The sequence below is a fragment of the Mobula birostris genome, chromosome 9, assembly GCF_030028105.1.
Source record: "Mobula birostris isolate sMobBir1 chromosome 9, sMobBir1.hap1, whole genome shotgun sequence".
Taxonomy (NCBI): Eukaryota; Metazoa; Chordata; class Chondrichthyes; order Myliobatiformes; family Myliobatidae; genus Mobula; species Mobula birostris.
In genome coordinates, this window is record NC_092378.1 from 137,669,954 (window position 1) to 137,695,287 (window position 25,334).

Below are 25,334 nucleotides of genomic sequence, written 5' to 3' on the forward strand. Positions count from 1 at the left end.
GAATCTGACAGCATGAGAACCAAAATTCCTGCTCCTCCTGCCCAACGGTAGTAGCAAGAAGAGAGGGAGACCGGCCAAAAGCAGGCAGATGGTGCTGAACCTCTGTTCGCTTTCCACTCTCGTCCTCGAAGATTTTAATCTTGCTCAATGCTTTAATCGGCACAGAGCAATGGAGCCAACCATGGGTTCGTCTTCTGCCGTCAGACCTCGATGCAGCATCCACCCCACCGTGATGGCTGCGCCAGCCCCACCAGTACTCTCGAGAGTCCGGTTTGCTAAATCCCCCGGAGATCGAAAAAGCACCAGATCATTTAGTCAGCTCGAAAGCACATCTTTGAAAGGGAAATTATAGGCTGCAGACTGAGCAATCGTAGTTCAGAAGAAGATGTTATCATCAATATTGGATGCTGAAGTCAGTCTTCGATCTAGAACTATAAGAGATGTATGGCACAGAGACAAGCTCTTATGGCCTACCTTGTCCATGCTGACAATAACACCCATCTCTGCTAATCCCATCTGCTCCATTATCCCTGTACCCCTTTGCTATCCAAGTACCTGTCCAAATACTTTTTAAACATTGTAATAGGATTTGCCTCCACTACCTCCTCTGGCAGTTTATTCTAGATATTCTCCACCCTCTGTGTGAAAAACTTTCTCCGTTAAACTTCTCCTCTCATTTTAAATCTGTCTAGTTTTAAACTCAACTGCTCTTATAAAAGATTCTATCTATCCTTATAACTTTGTAAACTTCTGTAAGATCAACCTTCAGCCTCCTATGTTCTATTGTCATTAAACCTTGTCTATCCAATCCCTACTTGTAACTCTAGTGTTCTATTACACACGACATCTTGGTGAATCTTTTCTGCACTTCCACTCATTAGCACATCCTCCTGCGGTGGGTGGCAATCAGAACTAAAAACAGTACTTTAATTGGCATCTATCCAATGCTTTGTATAGCTATAACACTGCATCCCAACTATTAAAGTAATTATTCATTCTTTTTACCATCTCATGGGCTTGAATCTTCACAAATATTTATTGTGGAGCTCTCTCAAATGACTTTCAAACACCAGGCAACTGTCACTAAGCCAATGTGGTTCTTTCAAATTCAATTGAGTTGAATGTAACCTGACATCTATAAATCTGAGCCAACATTGGCTGAATAGCCCATCCCTTTAAAATATGCTATCAAATGATTTTTTACCGTCCTCTCCACCTATCTCACTTTCTGAAGGCTATGAATTTGCACCCCAAGGTCACTTTGGGCATCAATGCCGTGAAGGTTCCTGCAATTTACTCTATACATAAGTTTTACTAGAATTTGACCTCTAATAGTTCCACATGCCTGGATAAAGTTTAATCCTCAGTCTGCTGACCAACTTTCCAGATGATCTACATCCCACTAGCGTGTATCCTTAAACAACCTACTTCATTAACTATAACTCCTTCAACTTTTGTTCCATCTGCAGATTTACCAATCATACACTGTGCATTTCCATGGAATTCAGTTATATGTATTACAAACAACAAAACCTTCAGCGCTGATCCACTTCTGACAGCTTTTCGGTTAGATATAGTCAGATACTGCAAGACCGGAAATCCTAGAGCTTTAGCAGAGATAAATCCCTATTGTATAATTGTTGGCTGTACAACAGAGCCATTGGCTTCAATCCTGATACAATGTTTTTATTATTGCTTTTGGTTAATGTTCATTTAAGTATTGCATTTTGTTGTCTTTATTTCATGATTGATTTGGTTTTAGTAGCCATCTGAGTAATACAATCACTCCATTATTTTCTCTGGACCTCTAAATGTGTTCTCCAATATTACAATCTTGTGGGCTTGAACAGATATTTATTGTGGACCTCTCTCAACTGACTTCCAAACACCAGGCAACTGTCATTAAGGCAGTGTGGTTCTTTCAAGTTCAATTACTTGAATTTAACCTGACATCTATAAATCCAAGCCAGCATTGGCTGAATAGCCCATCTCTTCAAAATACGTTATCAAAGAAATTTACATCTCTGGGCCATAATAACAAAAAATAGGAAACTAAACTAAACTTTTACCGTTCAAGATGATGCTGAGCTGCGACCTCCATTGAGATCACTGCTCATTTTTAGTTGTTCTTTTAGTGTTTTTCTTGGGCTCGTGGGGATGTTTGGGGACACCAGGGGAAGTTAGAGGTCATATTAGGGTTTAGGAAAAAGAATGTGTGGGAATTAGAGGACTGGCAGAAGTCTTAAGTATCCACTTCATGTTTGAAGACCAGCAATGTGGACATGGGACATCCATGGACTGGGCCAGGATTTCGGCCTTGCAAAATGAAGGCCTGTGGCCACCCTGGGTTAGCAACGTCAGCAGCTTCAGGAGCTGGAGTTCCATGCAGGCAGAAGGAACAAGGTCCGAAGACTCCCTGGGTTCGCAAATTGCTGAGACCGGAGTTTGAGGCTCAGGGTTCCACACCACAGCAAGTCTGGAGTTCGAGGCCTAGTGTTTAGTCATCAGTGGGTCCTGGGGCCAATCCTAAGGATAGGGGCCTGAGAGTTGAATTGAAAGTCTGGAAGTAAAGGATCATCGTCTTGACCCCTGGATCAGCAAATCTCTGAGTGTCCACTGGGATAAATCAAAGACCCTATATCTGAGTATCAGAGTCCAATTCTGAGTCTGCTGGAGTCTGGAGGCCAAGAAGATAATCACCTTGGGGGTTAGGGGACTGTGAATGTGCATGGGTGGGAGGAGTAATGGGGCTTGTTTCGGTTTTGTTTTGTTGCTTGTTGTGTTCTGTGTTGTTCCGCCAAGCAATAACAAGCTATGTTGGAATGTGTGATGACCCTTGTGGGCTGCCACCGGCACATCCTTAGGTGTGTTGGCATTAATGTGAAATGATGAATTTCACAGTATGGTTCAATGTACATGGAGTAAATGAATTTGAATCTTCCATCCTGAATGTTTACAGTTTTCTTCTCCCTGAAATTCAAATGAATGTTCCTGCTTAGAGAGATAAAGAGAAACAAGTCCAAGTTGGGTCCTCAGGTATAAAGATAAAAGAGTTAAAAAGGCATCATTCAGCTTTTACTCAGGTAGACATGCAGCTGAAGCAAAAGTAACAGGAAAGTGGGCTACTTGCATCTCTGAGAATGATAATCTGTGTTAGTTTTCAGCTGCAAAAAATGCAGATAAAAATACACAAATTTAACTTACAAATGTTGCAAGAAAATAGAGTAAACCAAATGTCTTTATCCAGAAAAACACTTGTGATGAAAGCAAAGAATTATTCAGTGCTTAAGAAGGCCATTTTTCCCAATTTCCTGGCATTTATCTCTCCACACTGTCAGAGTAGGGAATTTTGAGGCATTTTCAATCAGCGCAGGTTGAAAGCCCTATCTTCTAAATACTCTATATATAGCCTTTGACATTGAGGAAGCTGGGGATGGGCCGTTGTCAGTTATAAACCTGTGATTAATTTTAATAGTTTTTAAGTATCTTTGACAAGTGAAATGGAAGTAAATATTTTTTGTTAAAATGTTAAGGATTTTAAAATTCAAAATTTAAAAATGCCTTCAACTTAATGAAAATAATTAGAAAGAGAAGCTTACTCACGTGCATCTGAGATCATTGCCTATGAACTTATAGAGTGTCCAACCAAAGGCAAGATCTGAGAACTTATTAACAGGCATAATTCTGGGCTGCATGGCCAGTTTCAGCGTTCCACATTTTACAGTGCATGCACATTAGTCTGGTTTACTTCAGTTTAACAGTTTATTCTTGATAGCTCTTCACAGAAATGTCTGTACGACTCAAGTGCAGCACGCTCCATAGAATACAGATGTGATATAACAGGAAGTTTACTCTACTCCACATTAATAGGCACTTTGTTCTCCCTATCTCAGTAGACTCCTCCAGCAATAGAACCTCCACAATTACTCGCCTTCTCCAATATGACCCTTCCTTATCAATTCATCATTCATGTCTCTACCTTCAGTTGCCTAAGCTCAGATCTCCATAAATCCTTCATCCTCTCAGAAGCTCCTTGAAACCTACAGTATCTATTTTGCAAAGCTATCGATTACATGCATAATATTTTGTTGGGTAGCTTGAGGGAAATTTGTGTTTAATACTGCTTCTGGGTAGTACTATTGGTCATATTATTAAAGGTGCTTCCCTAAATGAAGGTATTTGTTGGTAAAACTTGCATTTGCTAGGTAAACCTTTGTCAACAATGTCTGACTTTGATATCTTCTTCTTACAGGTCGGAAAATGGGAAAACCATAGCCTGGCCCTGAAATATCCTGTGTGGCCAAGGTTTAATTCCTTCGCAGATGGTGAGGTGGACGACAGCCACCTGAGTGTTGTGACATTAGAGGAAACCCCCTTCGTTATTGTGGAAGATGTGGACAAGTTAACTGGGACGTGTGCAAGAAGCAATGTCCCATGCAGGAAAAATATCAAGGCTTAGTGAGTACAATCATGCTTCCCATCCACTCTGTGTGAACTAATTGCTTTAACCTGGTGTGTTTTACTGGCACCTCACTCTTGGCTTTCATCGAATAAATTCCCAATATTTTCTAATGCTTCACATCCTATAAAATGGGAAGCACATAGTTAAACCATTGATGCATACCAATCCATGTTTATACATTTCAAAAGTGCCATATGCTTCAAAGCCAATAGATTTATTCCTCTCTCTGTTCAGCATTTCCTGCATATTTTGCATTTGATTCAGACTTTCACCATCTGCAGTTTTTTGCTGTTTGTTTTAAATCATTCTAGTCTCAAAATTAAATCCATTAGTGCCCATTTTTCATATGTGAATTATGCATGTAACTGATTTAACCTGGGTTACATTGCACTAATGATCATTGTACCTTTTGGTAAAATAGCCCAGCTATTCCTGTGTGAAGTTCACCTTTGTGCGTCTGAACATTCTCCATGGTCAGCCTTCACACCCAATGACTTCACTCTTCATGCAATGCTTGTCTTCTCCCTTATGCTGCAGTTATGGGGTGCAATCTGTAACCATCGTTGAAAAGTTACTGAAAAAAAACTAGGAGCACATCGTGCTGGGATTGCCAAGGAGACATCAGTTGAAGGGCTGTCATTCTGACATCTACGCTTCACATATTGCATCTGTGTGGCTCTGTTTTTAGTGCTAAGGATATTTAAAACCTTAGCTCCGAGCATTGAAGCGTTGATTGCAGCCCTCTTATTTTAGAACCAAGGATGCATTCTCTACTTCTCTGATGGTCCCAAAACTCACTGCAATGTTGTGGGGCATTTGGACCACTTCAGGGCAGATGATCTTCTGAAGCCACACACGGCAGTTTGCCACGAATACCCCTCCCCTTCCTTCAGCTACTTTTGGTTGTGATGGGAGGAGTTCTACATTCTTCCTGGTGATTGCACACGGCAAAGGTACAGCAATCAAGAACTTTCCGCTGAGAACCACACAGGTCGCATTTTAGCTCACAATGATAAAAGCATTTCTTGGCCAATCCCTGATTTTTAGCTGGGATCCAAAAGCCATTACTGCTGTCGGCAGCACATGTTTTTTTCTACAAAAAGAATGAGTACAATACAATTCTAATGATCTCTGCTTGAAAAGACCATATGACCACAAAGCATAGGAGCAGAGTTAGGCCATTCAGCCCATCGAGTCTGCTTACCATGGCTGATTTACTTTCCATCTCAACCACATTTACCTGCCTTCTCCCTTACTAATTAAAAACCTGTTGACTTCCATTTCAAATGTACCCAATGAGTTGGCCTCCACAGCCATCTGTGGCAATGAATTCCATAGATTCACCACTTTTGGGCTAAAGAAATTCCTCCTCATCTCCGTTCTAAAGGGATATCCTTCCATTATGAGGCTGTGTACTCCAGTTCTGGACTCTCTCACTACTGGAAACATCTTCTCCATGCCCACTCTGCTTATGCCTTTCAATACTCAGTAGGTTTCAGTGAGAACCCCCTTCACTCTTCTAAACTCCAGCAAGTACAGGCCCAGAGCCATCAACTGCTCCTCATACATTAACCCTTTCATTCCCAGGATCATTCTGGAGCATTGCCTATTTCTTCCGGCATGAAAAACAATCACGTTCATAAAATTACTCTTTTTTTTTCAGCTTAACATATTAGTGTTTATGCTGTGCCTTCGTCTGCATCCACTTTGATTCATCTCATCTGTCACTAGATCCTTCCGTTCGTCTTGAATTCCTAGTTATCACACTTCTCTGTCTTAAGTGTATTCATGTGGATTTCCTCAATCAGTAGCAAATGTGTCCTAAAGATTCACAAAGCTCCTTTTTCTGTGGCCTTGTCTAAGCAGCCCCATTTTGTTGAGTGGATTTGCAAATGAAGCCCACTCTCTTGTCAATGGATAGAAAGTAAGTGTGTCCAAGTGTGGAGAATGCAGAACTAAAGGCTATCAGAGTTAGAGTGGTGATAAAATAGAACTCTACCATGAGGAGCAATTGAGCACAGGACGGTAGGAACAGCAATAAGCTACACCAGCCTTTGAACCTGCCCCACCATTCAATACAATCCTTGGTCTCAGTATCATATTCAAACTCCTGTCTCCAGCTCTCATTGCTTGAAGATGCAGTACATTTGAAAGAATTTAGATAAGCAGGCTATGGAGAAGGATATAGAGGAAAAAGTGATAGAGTAAAAGAAGGAAAAAATCCTTGCAAGAGGAGGTTGGATTAAGTGGCCACTTTCTGTCCTGTACGTCTCAGGTCATTCTGTTTTTAGTGATGGTTGACACATTTACTCAAGTGAAGAATGAGAAGAATTTTACACTGCTACAACTCGGTTAATCTGCTCATCAGAACAAGTGCCCTGTTCAGGTGGATTTAATGTAATATTCTGAAAGAATGCAAAGCCTAATTATAAACAGGGTCTTGCATCCTGACTGCAATCTATTATAAGCACTAGTCCCAAAAGTGAAAGTGGATCTATTTATGACACCGTGATTAATCTTGTGCACTTCTGCAAAGCCTTGAGGGAGAATCTTGGCTGTATACAGTAGCCAGCGGCACAGAAGCAGAGCATTGATTTGGTGATCCATTGCAAGGCAAAGATACAAACAAATGCAGCTTGATTGTTCTTAATAAGGCCAATTATGGGCTTAAATTTCTAATCTGAGAAATTTAAGGGAAGAAGGATAAGTAGAGAAGCAAAAGATGGATCCAGGGCTAAGTGTAAATGGGAACATTAGAATCAAAATGAACCCCTAGACCTCCAGGCTTGGGGTTCAGCACAGGGCAAATAACCCTGATGGTAAAACAAACTTGTCATGAGAACTGCAATGAAGAATCCTTCTACATCTGAATTCCTGAGTCTCCATCCGGGACTTGCAAGACAGACAGTAGCGAAAATCAAGACGAAGCTGCTGATATGATGAGCACCACCAGAGATGGAGAATCTTCATTGCTGCCCTAAATGCCAACAGTGTAATGTGCAGTAAGTAAGAATCAAAATGAGACAAACGTTCCAGTCTGAAATGTTGAATGTCGAAAGGCCTAGATAGAGTGGATATGCGAGGATATTTCCAATAATGGGGGAATTTAGGGCCACAGGGCACAGCCTCAGGTTAGAGGGATATCCATTTAGAACAAAGATGAAGAGGAATTTCTTTAGCCAGAGGGTAGTGAACCTGTGGAATTCATTGCCACAGATGGCTGTGGAGGCCCAATCATTGAGTATATTTAAGGCAGAGATTGATAGGTTCTTGATTAGTCAGGATGTCAAAGGTTATGGGGAAAAAGCAGAAGAATAGGGTTGAGAAGGGTAACAAATCAGACATGATGGAATGGCAGACAAGACGCAATGGGCTGAACGGCCTAATTTTGCTCCTGTATCATATGGGCTTATGATTTCAATGCTGAGTCTGGGTGGTTGTAATCATCAGGAAACTGGATAAGGGGGCCGAAGATAAATTGCGGAATTAAGTGATGGGCCAATGGCGGCAGGGTTATTCTTACAAAGTAAACAGCTTTCTTTTTTTAGTAAACTGGCTAGTCTGTCACTGTTGCTGAATATGTAAAAATTACCTAGTTTACTAATGTCCATCGGGGAAGGAGTTCTGCATTTTTTCTTTTATGTGGCCCCAATCCATCAATGTAGTTATCTTCAAACTGCCTCCTCAGTTCAGGGACAATACAGGACAACAAATGATGGAAATGTCAGCCATGTCCACACCCTCACTATAGACACAAAATAGACATTGAAAAGTGTGCAGGCATGTTGCTATTTCAGCTAGAGAGGATTTGGAGGCTTGGGAGATGAAAGTGTAGCCTGATATCCTTTGTAACTGCACAGAAAGGGAAGGAGACAATGGGAGCTCATTGTGGAGTTGACCAGAGCGTGTAGTGAAAGGCTCCGCCGGAATGCTGAAAGGTCAAGTCTGAGGAGGATCTGTCTGATGATAGACTGGAAGTATTGGGAATGGCAGAGGCTGATCTCTTCCACATGGAGGCCATTGGGGTGCAAAGTTCTTGGTGAAAGGAAGAGGTATTAAGAGTAGAAATCTGGAAAATGGAATGGCCGTGATTGGGGGCCTTTTATGACAGAAGAGAATCCTACGACAAACAAGTGCATAGCAAAATAATGAAAGGTGGCATCAGCAGACCAGCCATGATGAGGACGTCAAAGCTGAGGCAATGGAGTAAAGTCCTTCTAGGAAGTTGGTTATGAGGAAATGCAGCCAAAGTAAGTGATGGAGTTAGTAGACCTAAGGAGAATATTGTTTGATACTATCCCTACTTATATCAGCCCTGAAGCCAACTTTTGTTTCTTGTCCACTTATCTCAACATAACGAGACTTATTTAGAACTTAAGCCTAAACATAACTTAGTGAATGGTTTCATTAAGAACAATGTTGCTTGGTCTGTTTATACGCTTGCCTTGGAATAGATCACCAAAATCAAATGTCCCCAGATAGGAAAATGTAAAAGTTATGAAAAGGAAGAGTATGAGATGGTTCAAGTTGAAGGGTTGAAACTGAAACCAAAGATAGGAGCTGAAAACAACATTGATGCTATTGTGACTCCCGTCTCCCCATCCCCCACCACTACTCTGCAACCCCATCTCCCTCACATCTCATCATCGACTCCTGGGCCCTCAGAGGCTCCTTCTTCCTCTCACCCCAACCCTCCCCCCTCCACTGACACCACCAGCTTCCACCCATCCCCCCTCTGATCCCACTTCTCATCCGTGCCGGGTCTTTACCATCCCCTCCGACCTGCAACTCTCTGAGGCAGAGCACTCTGTCCTCAGTAAGGGTCTTACTTTTGTCACCCTTCGCCCATACCTCAGCGAGTTCCGTGTTCGCAATGACGCTGAACTGTTCTTCCGCCGTCTCCGTCTCCGTGCCTACTTCTTTGGCAAGGACTCCCCCACCCCCACCGATGACCCCTTCTCCCGTCTTCAACCCTCCTCCTCTTCATGGACACCCCGCTCTGGTCTTCTGCCTGCTCTGGATCTCTTTATCGCTAACTGCCGACGGGACATCAACTGTCTCGACTTCACCGCACCTCGTTCCCATTCCAACCTCACTCCTACAGAACACTCTGCTCTCCACTCCCTCCGCACTAATCCTAACCTTATTATAAAACCCGCCGATAAGGGGGGTGCTGTTGTAGTCTGGCGTACTGACCTCTACCTTGCTGAGGCACAGCGACAACTCGCGGATACCTCCTCTTATCTACCCCTCGATCATGACCCCACTAAGGAGCACCAGGCCATTGTCTCCCACACCATCACCAACTTTATCAGCTCAGGGGATCTCCCATCCACTGCTACCAACCTTATAGTTCCCACACCCCACATTTCCCGTTTCTACCTCCTACCCAAGATCCACAAACCTGACTGTCCAGGTAGACCCATTGTCTCAGCTTGCTCCTGCCCCACCGAACTCGTTTCTGCATACCTCGACACGGTTTTATCCTCCCTTGTTCAATCCCTTCCTACCTATGTTTGTGACACTTCTCACGCTCTGAATTTTTTCAATAATTTTAAGTTCCCTGGCCCTCACCGCTTTATTTTCACCATGGATGTCCGGTCCCTATATACTTCCATCCCCTATCAGGAAGGTCTCAAAGCTCTCCGCTTCTTTTTGGATTCCAGACCTAACAAGTTCCCCTCTACCACCACTCTGCTCCGTCTAGCGGAACTAGTCTTTACTCTCAATAATTTCTCCTTTGGCTCCTCCCACTTCCTCCAAACTAAAGGTGTAGCCACGGGTACCCGTATAAGTCCCAGCTATGCCTGCCTTTTCATTGGCTTTGTGGAACAATCCATGTTCCAAGCTTATACTGGTATCTGTCCCCCACTTTTCCTTCACTACATCGATTACTGCATTGGCGCTGCTTCCTGCATGCATGCTGAGCTCGTTGACTTCATTAACTTTGCCTCCAACTTTCACCGAGCCCTCAAGTTTACCTGGTCCATTTCTGACACCTCCCTCCCCTTTCTTGATCTTTCTGTCTCTATCTTTGGAGGCAACTTATGTACAAGTATCTACTATAAGCCCACGGACTCTCACAGCTACCTGGACTATTCCTCTACCCACCCTGTCTCTTGCAAAAATGCCATCCCCTTCTCGCAATTCCTCTGTCTCTGCCACATCTGCTCTCAGTATGAGGCTTTTCATTCCAGGACGAAGGAGATGTCCTCCTTTTTTAAAGAAAAGAGCTGCCCTTCCTCCACCATCAACACTGCTCTCAAACGCATCTCTCCCATTTCACACACATCTGCTCTCACAATCCTCCCGCCACCCCACTAGGAATAGGGTTCCCCTTGTCCTTACCTACCACCCCACCAGCCTCCGTGTCCAACATATAATTCTCCGTAACTTCCGCCACCTTCAACGGGATCCCACCACTAAATGCTGCGTTCACCAGCATTTTTTTGTGTGTGTTGCTTGAATTTCCAGCATCTACAGATCTCCTCGTGTTTGCAAACATCAACACGCATTGAATCTTAGGAAGGATGTGACATTCTCATTGACAGAAAGCAAACCTTTTAGTGACGACTATATTTCAGGAATCTTTCAGCAGATGAAAAACGTAGATTAGGTACAAATGATCTAAGTGTACGTTTACAGCCAGTGGTACCACGTGAACGTCACATTTATAAATGATTATATTCATCTTAACTTCGCAACTATGATGAGAGTTGTAATTAACATGAGAAGTTACAATTAGAAGTCTGGCATTAATTTTATCATTTGGAAGCTTAGCTCATATATATTAAAGAACTTTCATTTGCAAGTTACCTCTTTCTTTTAAAGAACTGAATGCCCCTTGACTAAGTAGGGAGAAGCATTCATCTTGCATTTATGTATTCATACATTTCAAGGTCATGATAATTAACTTGAAATGTAATTGTTTGAAATGTTTTAGACAGTAAGGACAGTTTCCATGTTCCTACAACAAAGATTCATTTACTGTTATTAACTCATTGCTTTCTTCCTTTGACAGCAACTCCACTGACAAGGGACACTATGTGAAGAAATGCTGCAAAGGGTTTTGCATTGATATTCTGAAGAAACTTGCAAAGACTGTGAAATTCACATACGACCTGTACCTGGTGTCAAATGGGAAGCATGGGAAAAAAATCAATGGTGTTTGGAATGGAATGGTTGGTGATGTAAGTCGTCTTAGGTAATAAACAGTGGCAAGTAGTTGCATAGTGATAGTTTCAGGATCTTTCAGCAGATAAAGCCGTCCCTGCCCCAAAGCTGATCCCTATAAGATTGTATGACAATAAGACATATGAGCAGAATTAGGCCATTCGAGTCTGCTCTGTCATTCTATCATGGCGATTTATTATCCCTCTCAACTCCATTCTCCTGCCTTCTCCTCGTAACATTTGGTGCCTTTACTAATCAAGAACCTATCAACCTCTGTTTTAAATATATCCAATGACTTAGCCTCCACAGATTCCCCAGATTCACCTCCCTCTGGCTAAAGAAATTCCTCCTTACCTCAGTTGTAAATAGAATGGCCTTCAATTCTGAGGCTGTGCTCTCTAGTCCTAAACTCTCCCACTACAGGAAATCTCCTCTCCATGTCCACTCTCTGTAGGCTTTTCAATATCCAATAGGTTTCCATGAGATCCCCACTCTTTCTGCTAAACTCCAGCGAGTATGGGCCGAGAGCCATCAAATGTTCCTCCTATATTAACCTTTTAATTCCCAGGATAATTCTTGTAAACCTTTTCTGGACTCTCTCCAATGTCAGCACGTCCTTCCTTAGATAAGGGGCCCAAATGAAGCAAATGAGAACCGTACAGAGTGTGTTTTAACACATTCCACCTTTCTCTTTGTGGCTGTCTGCACTCCCTCCAGGTGATGTATCATCGAGCAGAGATGGCTGTTGGCTCGCTGACTATTAATGAAGAAAGATCAGAAGTTGTGGACTTCTCAGTGCCCTTTGTAGAAACAGGAATCAGTGTTATGGTGTCTCGGAGCAATGGCACAGTTTCACCCTCTGCATTTTTAGGTAGGACATTTCAAAATAGTTAACCTGTTTTATTCTTCATCCATCTTTTGAAAGTGCAAAGTAATTTTATTATCGAAGTACGTATACAGTAGGCCACCATATACAACCCTGAGATTCATTTTCTTGTGGCATACTCAGTGAATCCATAGTAGAATAATAACCATAGTAGAATCAATGAGAGACCACAACAAAGACAACAAAATGTGAAAATACAAAATAAGAAAAAAATATTGATAACATGAAATAAGGAGTCCTTGAAAGTGAGCTTACAGGATGTGGGCACAAGTAAATTTCACTGACATTATCACCTTTAGTTCAAAGGCCTGGTGGTTGGGTGAGTAATAACCATTCCTGAACCTGGTGGTTTGAGGCCTGAGGGTCCTGTATCTTCTTCCTGATGGCAGTGGCACGAAGAGAGCACAACCTGGGAGGTATGCTTCTCTGATGATGGAAGCTGCTTTCCTGTGACAACGCTCCGAGTAGATGTACTCAATGGTGAGAAGGGCTTTACCCGTGATGGACTGGGCTGTATGCACTACTTTTTGTATGATTGTCTGTTCAAGGGCATTGGTGTTTCCATACCAGGCTATGGTACAACCTGTCAACATACTTTCCACTACCCATCTGTAGAAGTTTGTCAAAGAGGGACAGAGGGAGAAAAAGGAGAGAGAGTGAGAGAGAGGAAAGAAAAATTAATAATAATAAATAACAGATGGGGTACGAAAGGGAGATGGGGCATAAAGGAGGTGCCCCACCTTATTATTATTAATTTTTATTCTCTCTCTCCTTTTTTCTCCCTCTGTCCCTCTCACTCTGCTCCTTGCCCATCATCTGAGCTTCCCCCCCCCCGCCTTCTTTCTCCCTAGGCCTCCCATCCCGCGATCCTCTTGTATCCCTTTTGCCAATCAACTTTCCAAGCTCTTAGATCCATCCCTCCCCCTCCTGTCTTCTCCTATCATTTCGGATCTCCCCCTCCCACTTTCAAATCTCTTACTAGCTCTTCTTTCAGTTAGTCCTGACGAAGGGTCTCGACCCGAAATGTCGACTGTACCTCTTCCTATAGATGCTGCCTGGCCTGCTGCGTCCACCAGCAACTTTTATGTGTGTTACAGTGTATGTACATTGTACCCATGAAAATGTATATCCAATACTGTCAATTTAATTTAAACAGCATCTTAATATTCACACCGTGGCCACTTTATTAAGACCTCCTGTACCTAGTAAACTGAGTGTGTGTTTGTGGTCTTCTGCTGTTGTAGCCCAACCGCTTCTAGGTTTGACATGTATTCTGTTTAGAGATACTCTTCTGCACGCCACTGTCATAACACTGTCTGAGTTACTCTCACCTTCCTGTAAGCTTGAACATTTTGGCCATTCTCCTCTGACCTCTCAATATCAAGGCGTTTTCACCCACAGAACTGCCACTCACTGGATGTTTTAGTGTTTTTCACACCATTCTCCATAAACTCTTGAAATTGTTGTATGTGAGCAGTTTCTGTGATACTCAAACCACTTTGTCTGGCACCAACAATCATTCCACAGTCAAAGTCACTTACAGTAGATCACATTTCTTCCCATTCTGATGTTGGGTCTGAAAAACAACTGGACCACCTGACCATGCCTGCATGCTTTTATGCATTGAGTTGCTGCTACATGATTGGCTGATTGGATATTTGCATTAATGAGCAGGTGTACAGGTGTACCTAATAGAGTGGCCACTGAGTATATGCAATAGTGTCAATGTAATTTAAACAAAATCTTAATATACATTACTGGCCCTTCAACATGGAATTTCAACACTTGTGTCTATTGCAATGCGTCTTGACCTGAAATGTGGGCTTTTTATTCCTCTCCATAAATGCTTCCGGACTTGGTAAGCTCTTTTAGGAATTTGTGTGTGTTATCCTAGATCTAGTTGTCACTATGTGTGGGCACGTGGCCAAGTGGTTAAGGCATTTGACTAGCGACCTGAAGGTCATGAGTTCAAGCCCCAGTCGAGGCAGCGTGTTGTGTCCTTGAGCAAGGCACTTAACCACTCAGTGCTCTGCGACGACACTGGTGCCAAGCCGTATTGGCCCTTGCTCTTCCCTTGGTCAACATCAGTGTTGTGGAGAGGGGAGATTTACAGCATGGGCAACTGCCAGTCTTCCATACAACCTTCATCAGGTCTGCGCCCTGGAGAGTGAAGACTTTCCAGGCGCAGATCCATGGTCTTGCAAGACTAACAGATGCCTTTATTAGTTGTCACTATTATTACTCATTATGGGATGGTTGATTTGAGATGTTCTTGTTCTACAAAGAAGTTGTTGTGTAGCTACTGTTGGCTCATCATTGAATTTACACGTATCTCATCCAAGCCTCATCCAGATGATGCCTAGTTCTATGATGCAATCCTTAGCAATCACTTAAGTCATGACAGTTCTCTGGTATCTTCATCATCTTGTTTCAGTTGTCTCAGGTAGTTCACAAATTGATGGAGCAGAAATTTGCTTAAGTTGTTGCTAAATTGAAGGAAGTATTGGATCCCAGCCACATCTGTCATGCATGACATTTCCTTTGCTGAATTCAGCTTTATTGGATCTAGTTAGGACCCCTCATTGATACTCACTTCAATATATTTTTCCAAGTTACACTACAGCAGGCATTCACTGCACCTGTTCATTAAAACTCTCACCTTTCTCTCATCTCTACGTTTGCTGTGGTCTGTCCTTGTCCAATGGCAGGTTGCCCATTGGCATAGTCTTTATGGCAGTGGATCAATTATATGTTCCAGCTTTTGCCAAAACAATTCAGGTGCAGAACTAATCGCAAAAGGCATACTCAGCCAATAATATTTTCCTAAAGGTATACTGAAGGTTGAAAATTCTCCCATTGTCAGGCTCTACATGCCAAAATCAAGTCTTGGATTTCTGCAAGCTCCGCTCCAATTTGGCAGCATATCTTCTATTAATTTAGTTCAATAATAGTTCCTCTTCATGTGATCCAGCCAGGTACACAGCTTGGCGGACTTTTGCAGATATGCTGTGGGGTTGAAGTAGCTACTGCTGTGTTGACTAACTTTTTAAGTTCAGTCTTCAGTTTCTCCTTGAGAGTTACAGGAACATATCTCATCAACCGCTCACTGTCATCTAGGGCATGATGGGGCCGTCCCTTCAGCTTTGTAGTCCCATCAACAACAGCTGCAATTTAATTCAGCAGCTGCTTCCTGAGGAGTATAGAGCTTGCATGTGCCACGGGCTGTTCTCTCATCAAGTTATCTGTCTCTACAGTTACCTGCTCTATTTACTCGTTGGTACAAATTTGACATTGCACTTCTTTCCATTCTCTGCATATCTTACTTTCAACTGCATTTTCCCAGTGCTATTGCAGTCATATAGTAGTACATTCTGAGAGCTTGCTTTGTCTCTGCAAGTTTCCATTGGAATGATGTCCCACATGTTACACTACTCTTTACCTGGAACTGTACACGTTTTCCTTCTGTTTCCATCTGCATGGAGAACCTCCTCCCGTCTTCTATATATATCCCTATATATAGGGATGGATTTTACATGGCAACTTGACTTCACCTATCACAGAATTTCTCTGTCTCTGTCTCTATCTCTAATGTGAGCAGATAGAGAGTAATGTGTTACTATCAGGGCTGTAGGACATACCCTGCTATTAGGAGCAGAAGTGGCCGGTTCAGCAGAGGTGACCACTTTGTGCTGAATTCTGACTTTGATTTCATCATCCTCTCTCATTCATCTGATGTCTTGTATAAAGTTCAATTTGTCCACCTCAGGATCAGAATCGTTGCAGTACTTGCCAATGTACATTGTTCTTTGCAGCGTTCCTCCCCAGAGGCAGGGCGTTTCTCGATCTGGCGTTCATACTGTTTGCCACAATACTTGCATACCTTACACTGCCACTCTTTCTTTCCGTACTTCAGTTTGACTGCATGAACGGAACTCTGTTGCCTGCGATCCAGTTCATCATATCCGGCTTTCATCATGTCTGAGCTCTGGATTTGATAGACCCCTGTCAGTTGTGAGCCTCAGCAAAAGCTCACTCTGTCCTGCATCTCCAATTTCATTTGCAATCCAGTCAGAGATCAAAGAACTCCTCAGATCTATGAAGTCACAGTTTGCAGCCTGCAACTTTAGTTTAGTCAAGTATATGTCAAATGTCTCCCCATTCACCTGATGTCTTGTCTGAAGTTCAATTTTTCCACCTCAGAATCAGAACCGTTGCAGTACTTCTCAATGGCTTTGAGAAATTCTCCCAACATCTAACTGGCGGACATGGTTGTTCATTAAAGCTCTCTGACTTGGTGACCAACTAGATACAACCCTTTCATTCTTATACTCCATTATTTTTCGTTGTCAATTGGATATAGAAAGACAATTCCTGCTTCAGTTGCTTCCACGCGTTGAGACTACTTGCCCGTTTGCGAAGGTAGCGTTATCTGCTCCACCCTCCCACAGCACAGTGGCAAATCAGTTATTGGAAGACACCAAGACTTATGTTAACCAAACACTATTTCAATGATATTTGGTTACCGGACCCCTTGCAGCGAGTGTTTCTCATTGTTCCAATCAAACAGAAGTTACATAAAATTTAATCGAGCTACTACCAGGTGCCATGTTGTAGCGTACATATACTTTTTGTTAAATTTCACCTTCATTTAACTTCACTCAGTTCAACACTGAACTTATTCCACAACTTGTGAACTCCCTTTCAAGGACTCTACAACTCATGGTCTCAGTCTTATTTGTTTATTTATTATTTTTTTTTATTTGCCAGCTTGCCTTCTTTTGCACATTGGTTGTTTGTCGGTCTTTGTGTGTAGATTCTGTTATATTTCTGTAATTGTGAATGCCTGCTAGAAAATGAATCTCAGGGTGGTATATGGTGATACTATGTACTTTGATAATAAGTTTTCTTTAAACTTTGATATTTTCCCTATCACATTCAGCTTGTTCTTGGAAAGTTGTGTTGAGCTTCCGTCATGGCTTAACATCCTGACCTCTGACCTCAACGTTTTCGGCTTACATTACTACTACTAGGTAGTTCTACATCTCTTGTGGTCTCACTCCAAAGGATGAACATCCAGTCTTATCTGTTGTGATAGCAATGTTTATGTGGAACAGCAATGCTGCTATGGGACTTGTAAGCTGAATGCTGTGTTTCTGTGCCGTATATCGAATTCTGTCACCAGCAACTGAAAACAGAGAATGTTGTAAATACTCTGCAGGTCAGGCAACATCTGCAGGGAGGGAGAAGGAGTTAACGTTCCAGATAAATGATCTTCCATCAGAGCAAGGAAGCGTGTTCAAATGTATTTTATAGTTGCAGAGAAGGGGGAGAAATGGAGAGGAGAATGTCTGTGGAAGGGTGGAGACCTAAAGAGTGAAAGACACAAGTGGTTTGGTGATTGTTGTGAGAGGATGAGGCTTCTTAGTCTGATCTCTCATGAAGAAATAGGTGATGGAGGTAAACAGATCAGAGAGAAAAGGAAGGGGAAGCGATTATCCCAGCAGTCCAAAAGCTGTCATGAATAAAGCGAAATGCTGATTTAATTAGTAAGATGCTCTGTACTATAAAACACAATAAAGACTTTTAGCATCCTCTTGGGACTCTTCTTCCTATAACAGCTACCAACTACCTTTAAGATTCTTTTATTGCTTATTTTTCAGCATAATTCCTTTGATCCTGCTGTGACTAATACATATAACAGGTTTGGGGGAGGATGTGGGCAAACAGACTGAACATTGGCAATGGGGAATTAATGAATGTGGTCTATGTGTTAAAAGTCATAAATTTAATGAGGGTTGTCTTATGACAGGTCCACGTTGGGGGTGTGTGGTCAACCCCACCTCCGATATCACATTATTTCCATTGCCCAGAGCAATCACTTACAGAGCATGTAGGATTTTGTGTTTTAAAAGTCATGAGCGGGTGGTTTGTTGGCAAAGCACATTCTCAGCTCTGAACCTTCTCCATTTCATATAACCCGAGAGCTGATTAGTGCACTTTGAAATCTGGGGCATGCTTTACATTTGCAGTATATTAGTCAGGAGAGAAATCCCTCTCTTATTTCTACTTCAGCTAAAAGTCTAACTTGAAACTCTAGAGAGTACAGTACTTTCATTGCAGAACAGACCTGTTCTGTCTGGATTTCTGTGCTCGTATCTCCGAAGGGGACTTGAACTCTCAATCTGCTGATTCAGAAGGAAGTTTCCCACCCACAGGCCAAAGTTGAGACTTCATTTGATTGGAGTGTAAATGTTCTACCCGGGGGAGTGTGGCTGGCAAAATTAGAGCCTTTAATCCCAAATTCACAATCTGGGGCACAAAATATCATTCAAGTAAGAGCAAATGTTCTTTTTAATTGTTAAATGAGTTCTTATGTGATGGGTGATGATTAATTATAATCACTTTTACACAAAGAGAAATGGAACTTGTTACCTTGGTTCATTATATAAACAGATGAATAGTATCAGTAGAATATACATTGTGATAGTCACAGAAAATGGGCATCAGTACATGCACCATGAACCTCAAGCTTTCAGTATGGTATTGAAAATAGAACACAGATGTAGAGCACAGCAAAGAAACATGCCCTTTGGCCGCTGACGTATCTGCTGAACATGATTCAGGAAATACACAGTTCTTTTCAAAGTTAACTGGACAGCATTTTACTAAAAGTTATTGTTCAGTTCCTAATGGTTAGATTGGAGGCAGGAGGCACTGCAAGTACAGAAACATAAAAGGTGGAAGGTCCCTTGCTTTTCTTCCCAGGATCTATTGTTCAATTACTATGTGCCATGTCGTATTACGTGGGCGATCATGGGTTTCTCGTGGCCATGACTGTCCTTGGGAAATCTTTCTACAGAAGTGGTTTGCCATTGCCTTCTTCTGGGCAGTGTCTTCTCGAGACAGCTGACCCCAGCCGTTATCAATCTTCTTCAGAGATTGTCTGCCTGTGGTTGCATAACCAGGATTTGTGATATGCACAGCCGCTCATACGACCATCCACCACCTGCTCCCATGGCTTCACATGACCCTGATTGGGGGCGGAGGGAGGGGCTAAGCAAGTGCTACACCTTGTCCAAGGGTGACCTGCAAGCTAGCGGAGGGAAGGAGCATCTTCTACCTCTTTTGGTAGAGATGTATCTCCACCCCACCACACTATCCCAGTATCTATGTGTATATTTATTTATTTATGGGCATTCTATGTTGGCGCCAGAAGTGTGGTGACACTTGCAGGCTGCCGGGCGCAGTCCTCGCTGACTTGATTTGATCTAAATGACACATATCACTTTATGATTTGAACTCTTTCTTGATGTCTCGGTCTCCATCTCTGGAGACAGACTGTCCGCTGACATCTTCTACAAGCCCACTGACTCTCATAACTACCTCAACTATACCTCTTCCCACCCCGCCATATGCAAAAATGCCATTCCCTATTCCTAGTTCCTCCGTCTCTCCTGCATCTGCTCCGAGGATGAGGCTTTCCATTCCAGGACATCTCAAATGTCCTCTTTCTTTAAGGATCATGGTTTCCCTTCTGCTGTCATCAATGATGCCCTCACCCACATCTCCTCCATTTCCCGCACTTCGGCTCTCACCCCATCCTCCCGCCACCACAACAGGGACAGTGTTCCCCGTGTCCTCACCTAGCACCCCACCAGCCTCCGGATTCAGCACATTATCCTCCGCAACTTCCACCACCTTCAACAGGACCCCACCACTAAGCACATCTTTCCCTCTCCAGCACTCTCTGCTTTCCACAGCGATTGGTTCCTCCGCAACTCCCTGATCCACACGTCCCTCCCCACGGATCTCCCACCCGGCACTTATCCCTGTCCCTACACCTCCTCTCTTGCCACCATTCAGGGCCCCAAACAGTCCTTCCAGGTGAGGCAACACTTCACTTGTGAGTCTGTTGGGGTCATCTATTGCATCCGGTACTCCTGGTGCAGCCTCCTCTACATCAGTGAAACCTGACGCAGATTGGGGGACCGCTTTGTGGAGCACCTCCACTCTGTCCGCCACAACAAACAGGACCTCCCGGTAGCCACCCACTTCAACTCTGTTTCCCATTCCCATTCGGATATGTCCATACACGGCCTCCTCTATTGCTATGATGAGGCTAAACTCAGGTTGGAGGAGCAACACCTCATATACCGTTTAGGTAGTCTCCAGCCCCTTGGTATGAACATAGAATTCTCCAACTTCCGGTAATTCCCTCCCCCTCCCTTCCCCTATCCCTATTTCACTCTGCCCCTCCCCCAGCTGCCTATCACCTCCCTCATGGTTCCGCCTCCTTCTACTACCCATTGTGTTTTCCCCTATTCCTTCTTCACCTTTCCTGCCTATCCCCTCCCTGCCTCCCTTCCCCCACCCCTTTATCTTTCCCCTTACTGGTTTTTCACCTGTTACCTACCAGCCTTCTCCTTCCCACCCTCCCCCCACCTTCTTTATGGGGCCTCTGCCCCTTCCCTCTTCAGTCCTGACGAAGGGTTCCGGCCTGAAGCGTTTACTGATCGTTTCCACGGACGCTGCCCGACCTGCTGAGTTCCTCCAGCGTGTTGTGAGTGTCGCTTTGACCCCAGCATCTGCAGATTATTTTGTGTTTACTTTATGATTTGATGTACTTGTGACAAATAAAGCTAATCTTTAATCTTTATTTATTTACAACACTTTGTTAGTAATAACTTATTAGGGTGTAAGATTTAAAGCAAACATTGAATTGTATAGCAGTGTAGATTCACTCAGAATACCAAACCCAGAAACAACAGCAACGTTTCCTAATAAACGCAGGGTAGTTGCATTAGTAAGATACATTGAGTGGAGTATGGTTGTATAATCCCACCACTGTCTAGAAGGTGTTTGTACGTTCTCCCTGTGACTGTGTTGGATTCCTCCTGGTGCTCCCACATTCCAAAGACGTACCGATTGATAGGTTAATTGGTCATTGTAAATTGTCCCGTGATTAGGCTGGGATTAAATTGTGGGCCGCTTGTCGCCACGGCTGGAAGGGCCTGTTCTGTGCTGTATCTCAATAAACAGAATAAACAAAAATGTTGTGCATGAAATCAGTGGCAGTCATTTATAGCAGTCTGATCATAGAGTTTGATTGACAGAGGAGTTACCCAATCACCTGCACTCTCACTGGCTTTGGTGTTGACACTGTATGTAGCAAATGAGGACATTGGTTGCTGATCCCTTCCTCCAGTTTGCTATTGATCCCCAACTGACAAGACAATATGTTTCCAATGGGATGCTGACTTTGCAATTTTCTGTATTATTCTCTCCTTCCAGCATTGCAGGACCTGTCCCCTTTATGGATAATGAGATAATGTATTAAATAATGCCTTCTTTCCTTCCTTCTAGAACCCTTCAGTGCTGCTGTGTGGGTCATGATGTTCGTAACACTCCTTATCGTGTCTGCCATAGCAGTGTTCGCTTTTGAGTACTTCAGCCCTGTCGGGTACAACAGAAATTTAGCAAAAGGAAGAGGTGAGTGTTTAGTCCTGCTTGTATTTTCCTCCGAGCAAAATTGGAACAATTGTAGCCATTCCCTTGTCTCACTGTATATCAGATTATATTACATGTTGGATGTTCAGTGCTGATGCATAAGTTTTTGGGTGGTGTAAAAATGATGGCAGTCACCGTAATAAAGCTGTAACAAGTCTCCTCTCAACCTCCTCTGCTCCAAGGTTAACCAGTCTCAGACTCCCTAGTATGTTCTTGTAACGGAAATCATGCATCCCTGTGCTAGGCTAATAAAAGATCTGTAACATGAACCAAACACCCTCAAACAGCTTACTAAAGGTACCAACCATGGCTTTGTTGCAGTTGGTAGACTTCTCACCTCCGAATAAGCATTCAAACTTTGCTCCAGTGCTACGCTACTGGAACACACGGTGGCACAGAAGATGTGTTACCTGCCTCGAGCTGTAAGGAGGTTGAATGTTCTTAAAACTCAAGGTTCAAAGTAAATTTATTATTAAAGGATAGTCACCATATAGGACCCTGAGTCCATTTGGGTTTCGTCTGGGTGTTGCGGTTTCCTCCCACCTTCCAAAGATGTACGGTGAAGGTTATTGCGTTGCTGGCATGCTACGTTGGCGTTGGAAGTGTGGCAATCCTTGTCAGTTGTCCAGCGCCATCCTCGCTGATTTGATTTGAAGTAGCCAATGCATTTCACTGTATGTTTTGATATACATTTGACAAATAAAGGTAATCAGATCTAATCAGTGCCAGTACCAAGGAGGTGCCAAGAGTTGGAAGTGTCTGTCTATTCAAAAAAATGTTAAACTGTGTCACCATTGCATGTAACATCCTTTGGCAGTATTTTATAAAAGAGTGGAGGAATTCTAATTGGTGCTTTGTTAATTATCTCATATCCATATATATATATATATATACATACATACATACCCTGAGATTCATTTTCCTATGGGCATACTCAGCAAATCTATAGAATAGTAACTATAACAGGATCAATTAAAGATCAACCAGAGTGCAGAAGCCAACAAACTGTACAAATGCAAATATAAATAAATAGCAATAAATAACAGGAACACTAGATAGAGTCCTCGAAGTGAGATCATTGGTTGTGGGAACATGTCAATAGATGGGCAAGTGAGTGTAGTTACCCCTTTTGTTCAAGAGCCTGATGGTTGTTCTTGAACCTGGTGGTGTGAGTCCTGAGGCTGCTGTACCTTCTACCTGATGGCAGCAAGAAAAGAGCACGGCCTGGGTGGTGGGGATTTCTGAGGACAGGTGCTGCTTTCCTTCGACAGTGTTTCATGTGTGCTATGCTGTTTATGAGAATTTGTGAATAGCTGCTGTCTCTCTAACAATGTAGTAGTAATTACCCTTCAAGCATATGTGATTAACTGTAAGGTACTTTGCAATATTTCTGAGGTGTAAATAGACCAAACCTTTTTCCTGATGAAAGTGAAGAAAAACCTTTGAGTGAGGTGATGGGACCCAGAAGCTTATTTATTTATCTAGTCAGTACAGGCAGTCCCTGGGTTACGAACGAGATTCGTTCCTAAGTCTGCCTTTAAATCGAATTTGAAAGTAAGTCAGAACAGGTACTTACAGTTCTTATTTAGCATCAGTTAGTCAAATGTTTGTCTTAGTATACAGTATATATTTTGTCTTTCTATGCATATGAAACACTTAAGAAACACTTAAATACTTGGTCTGGCAAATAACCTCCCTCCTCAATAATTTTTTTTCAACATTTCAAGAAAATCACTTGCAGCACTTATATTGGCACTCGTTGCTTCACCTTACACTTTAATATTATGTGAATTTTCCCTCACTTTGAAACGATTGAACTTGCTGCACGTGCAGCTTTTAAATCATTGAAAAGGCTTCGAGCCTTTTCTTGCACTAAAGTAAGGCTAATAGGCATATTACGCTGATTTTAATCGTCTAACCAAATTATCAATAGCCTTTCCATTTCAATAATTAAACCACTTCGTTGCTGAGTAATAATTGTAGCTTTCATTGGGTCAGAGCCTTTCACATGCTCCATTATTCTCACTTTATCCTTTAAAATTGTGCCAATCTTTTGACCGACTGTAGCCTAATGCTTTTCCAATGACCGATAGCGTTTCACCTCTTTCCGATTGCTTTATAATTTCCACTTTATTTTCAATCGTGATCGTTTTCCTTTTCTTTGCATCACCAGCACTTGCATCGGATTTACGCTTATAACCATAAGGTTATGGTTATAAGGGTAAATAAGAGAAAAATTTAAGCCAAATACAAAGTTACACACTCAACACAGTGTTAACAGCAGCATGATCCGACTTAAAATGGTGGACTGTGTTCTCCTTCCTCGAGCCAACGAACCGCTGAAGCCGTGCATTGTTTTCAAATTTTTAATATAATAGACTTTATGGCAGTCTGTGCGTAAGTACGAGTTGTCCGTAAGTTGGACGTTCTTAACCTGGGGACTTACTGTACTGCTGAAAATTTTATTTTTTTTAGAACAGGCTGTGACTTCCAAATCTCAAATGATGTGTCTTTTTTCAGGGCTGTCAAGCATTACTCTGACTCATTTGTTACAATATACCAAAGTCATATTGGCCCCATGTTGCCTCACACCTCAAGCTGCCATCTGGCTTCATTATAAAATGTGTATACTTCAGCAAAAGGCTTTTTGTTAAGACACTAGCTGTGCTCCGGAAAGACACACCCTATAAGGCTTTACAGATACTGAAATAGAAAAGATACATTTCTTTAAAAAGGTGGAATGACACATCATCAAAACTATTAATCATCTTACTGAAAATCTGGATATAAAGAAAACCTTTTATTGTTTATAGATTGCATTTTCCTTGTGAGTTATTGGGATTCTTGTCCCTTGCACATAATATCCACATGAATCTTCCTTCCAGCTGAAATTTTTAATTCTTTAATCAGTTCTTTTTATAAAATAGAAACATTATTGCTTCACAAGCTCAAAGCATGTCCTTGATCTTGCGACAGTCGGTATGAACTTAATGTGGCTACCAATTATTAATAGATTTAATTGTCTGTATGTTAGACCAACCATGCCAATGTGCACTTCAGAAAAAAGCAGTCCTACATTCATATGGGGGTGGCACCGTGGTTAACACAGCGCTTTACAGCACTAGCTGTAAGGTTAAGGTTCGATTCCCGCCACTGTCTGTAAGGAGTTTGTTCATTTCCCCCATGACTGTGTGGGTTTCCTCTGGGTGTTCCAGTTTCCTCCCACATTCCAAAGACGTACGTTTGGGGTTAGTAGGGTTGCCAACTTTCTCACTCCCAAATAAGGGACAAGAGTAGCAGTCAAGT

The 25,334-nt window shown here is 42.5% G+C and overlaps 1 protein-coding gene across 1 annotated transcript in view; it reads left to right on the plus strand.

Moving 5' to 3' along the window:
* Window positions 1-25,334, plus strand: part of grin2aa (glutamate receptor, ionotropic, N-methyl D-aspartate 2A, a) — a 304,621-nt gene that overhangs the window by 206,933 nt on the left and 72,354 nt on the right. The window contains exons 5-8 of the mRNA XM_072269552.1: window positions 4,253-4,458; window positions 11,484-11,652; window positions 12,353-12,506; window positions 21,885-22,010. Of these exons, the coding sequence (XP_072125653.1) occupies window positions 4,253-4,458; window positions 11,484-11,652; window positions 12,353-12,506; window positions 21,885-22,010 (655 nt within the window). The remainder of the gene's footprint in view (window positions 1-4,252; window positions 4,459-11,483; window positions 11,653-12,352; window positions 12,507-21,884; window positions 22,011-25,334) is intronic.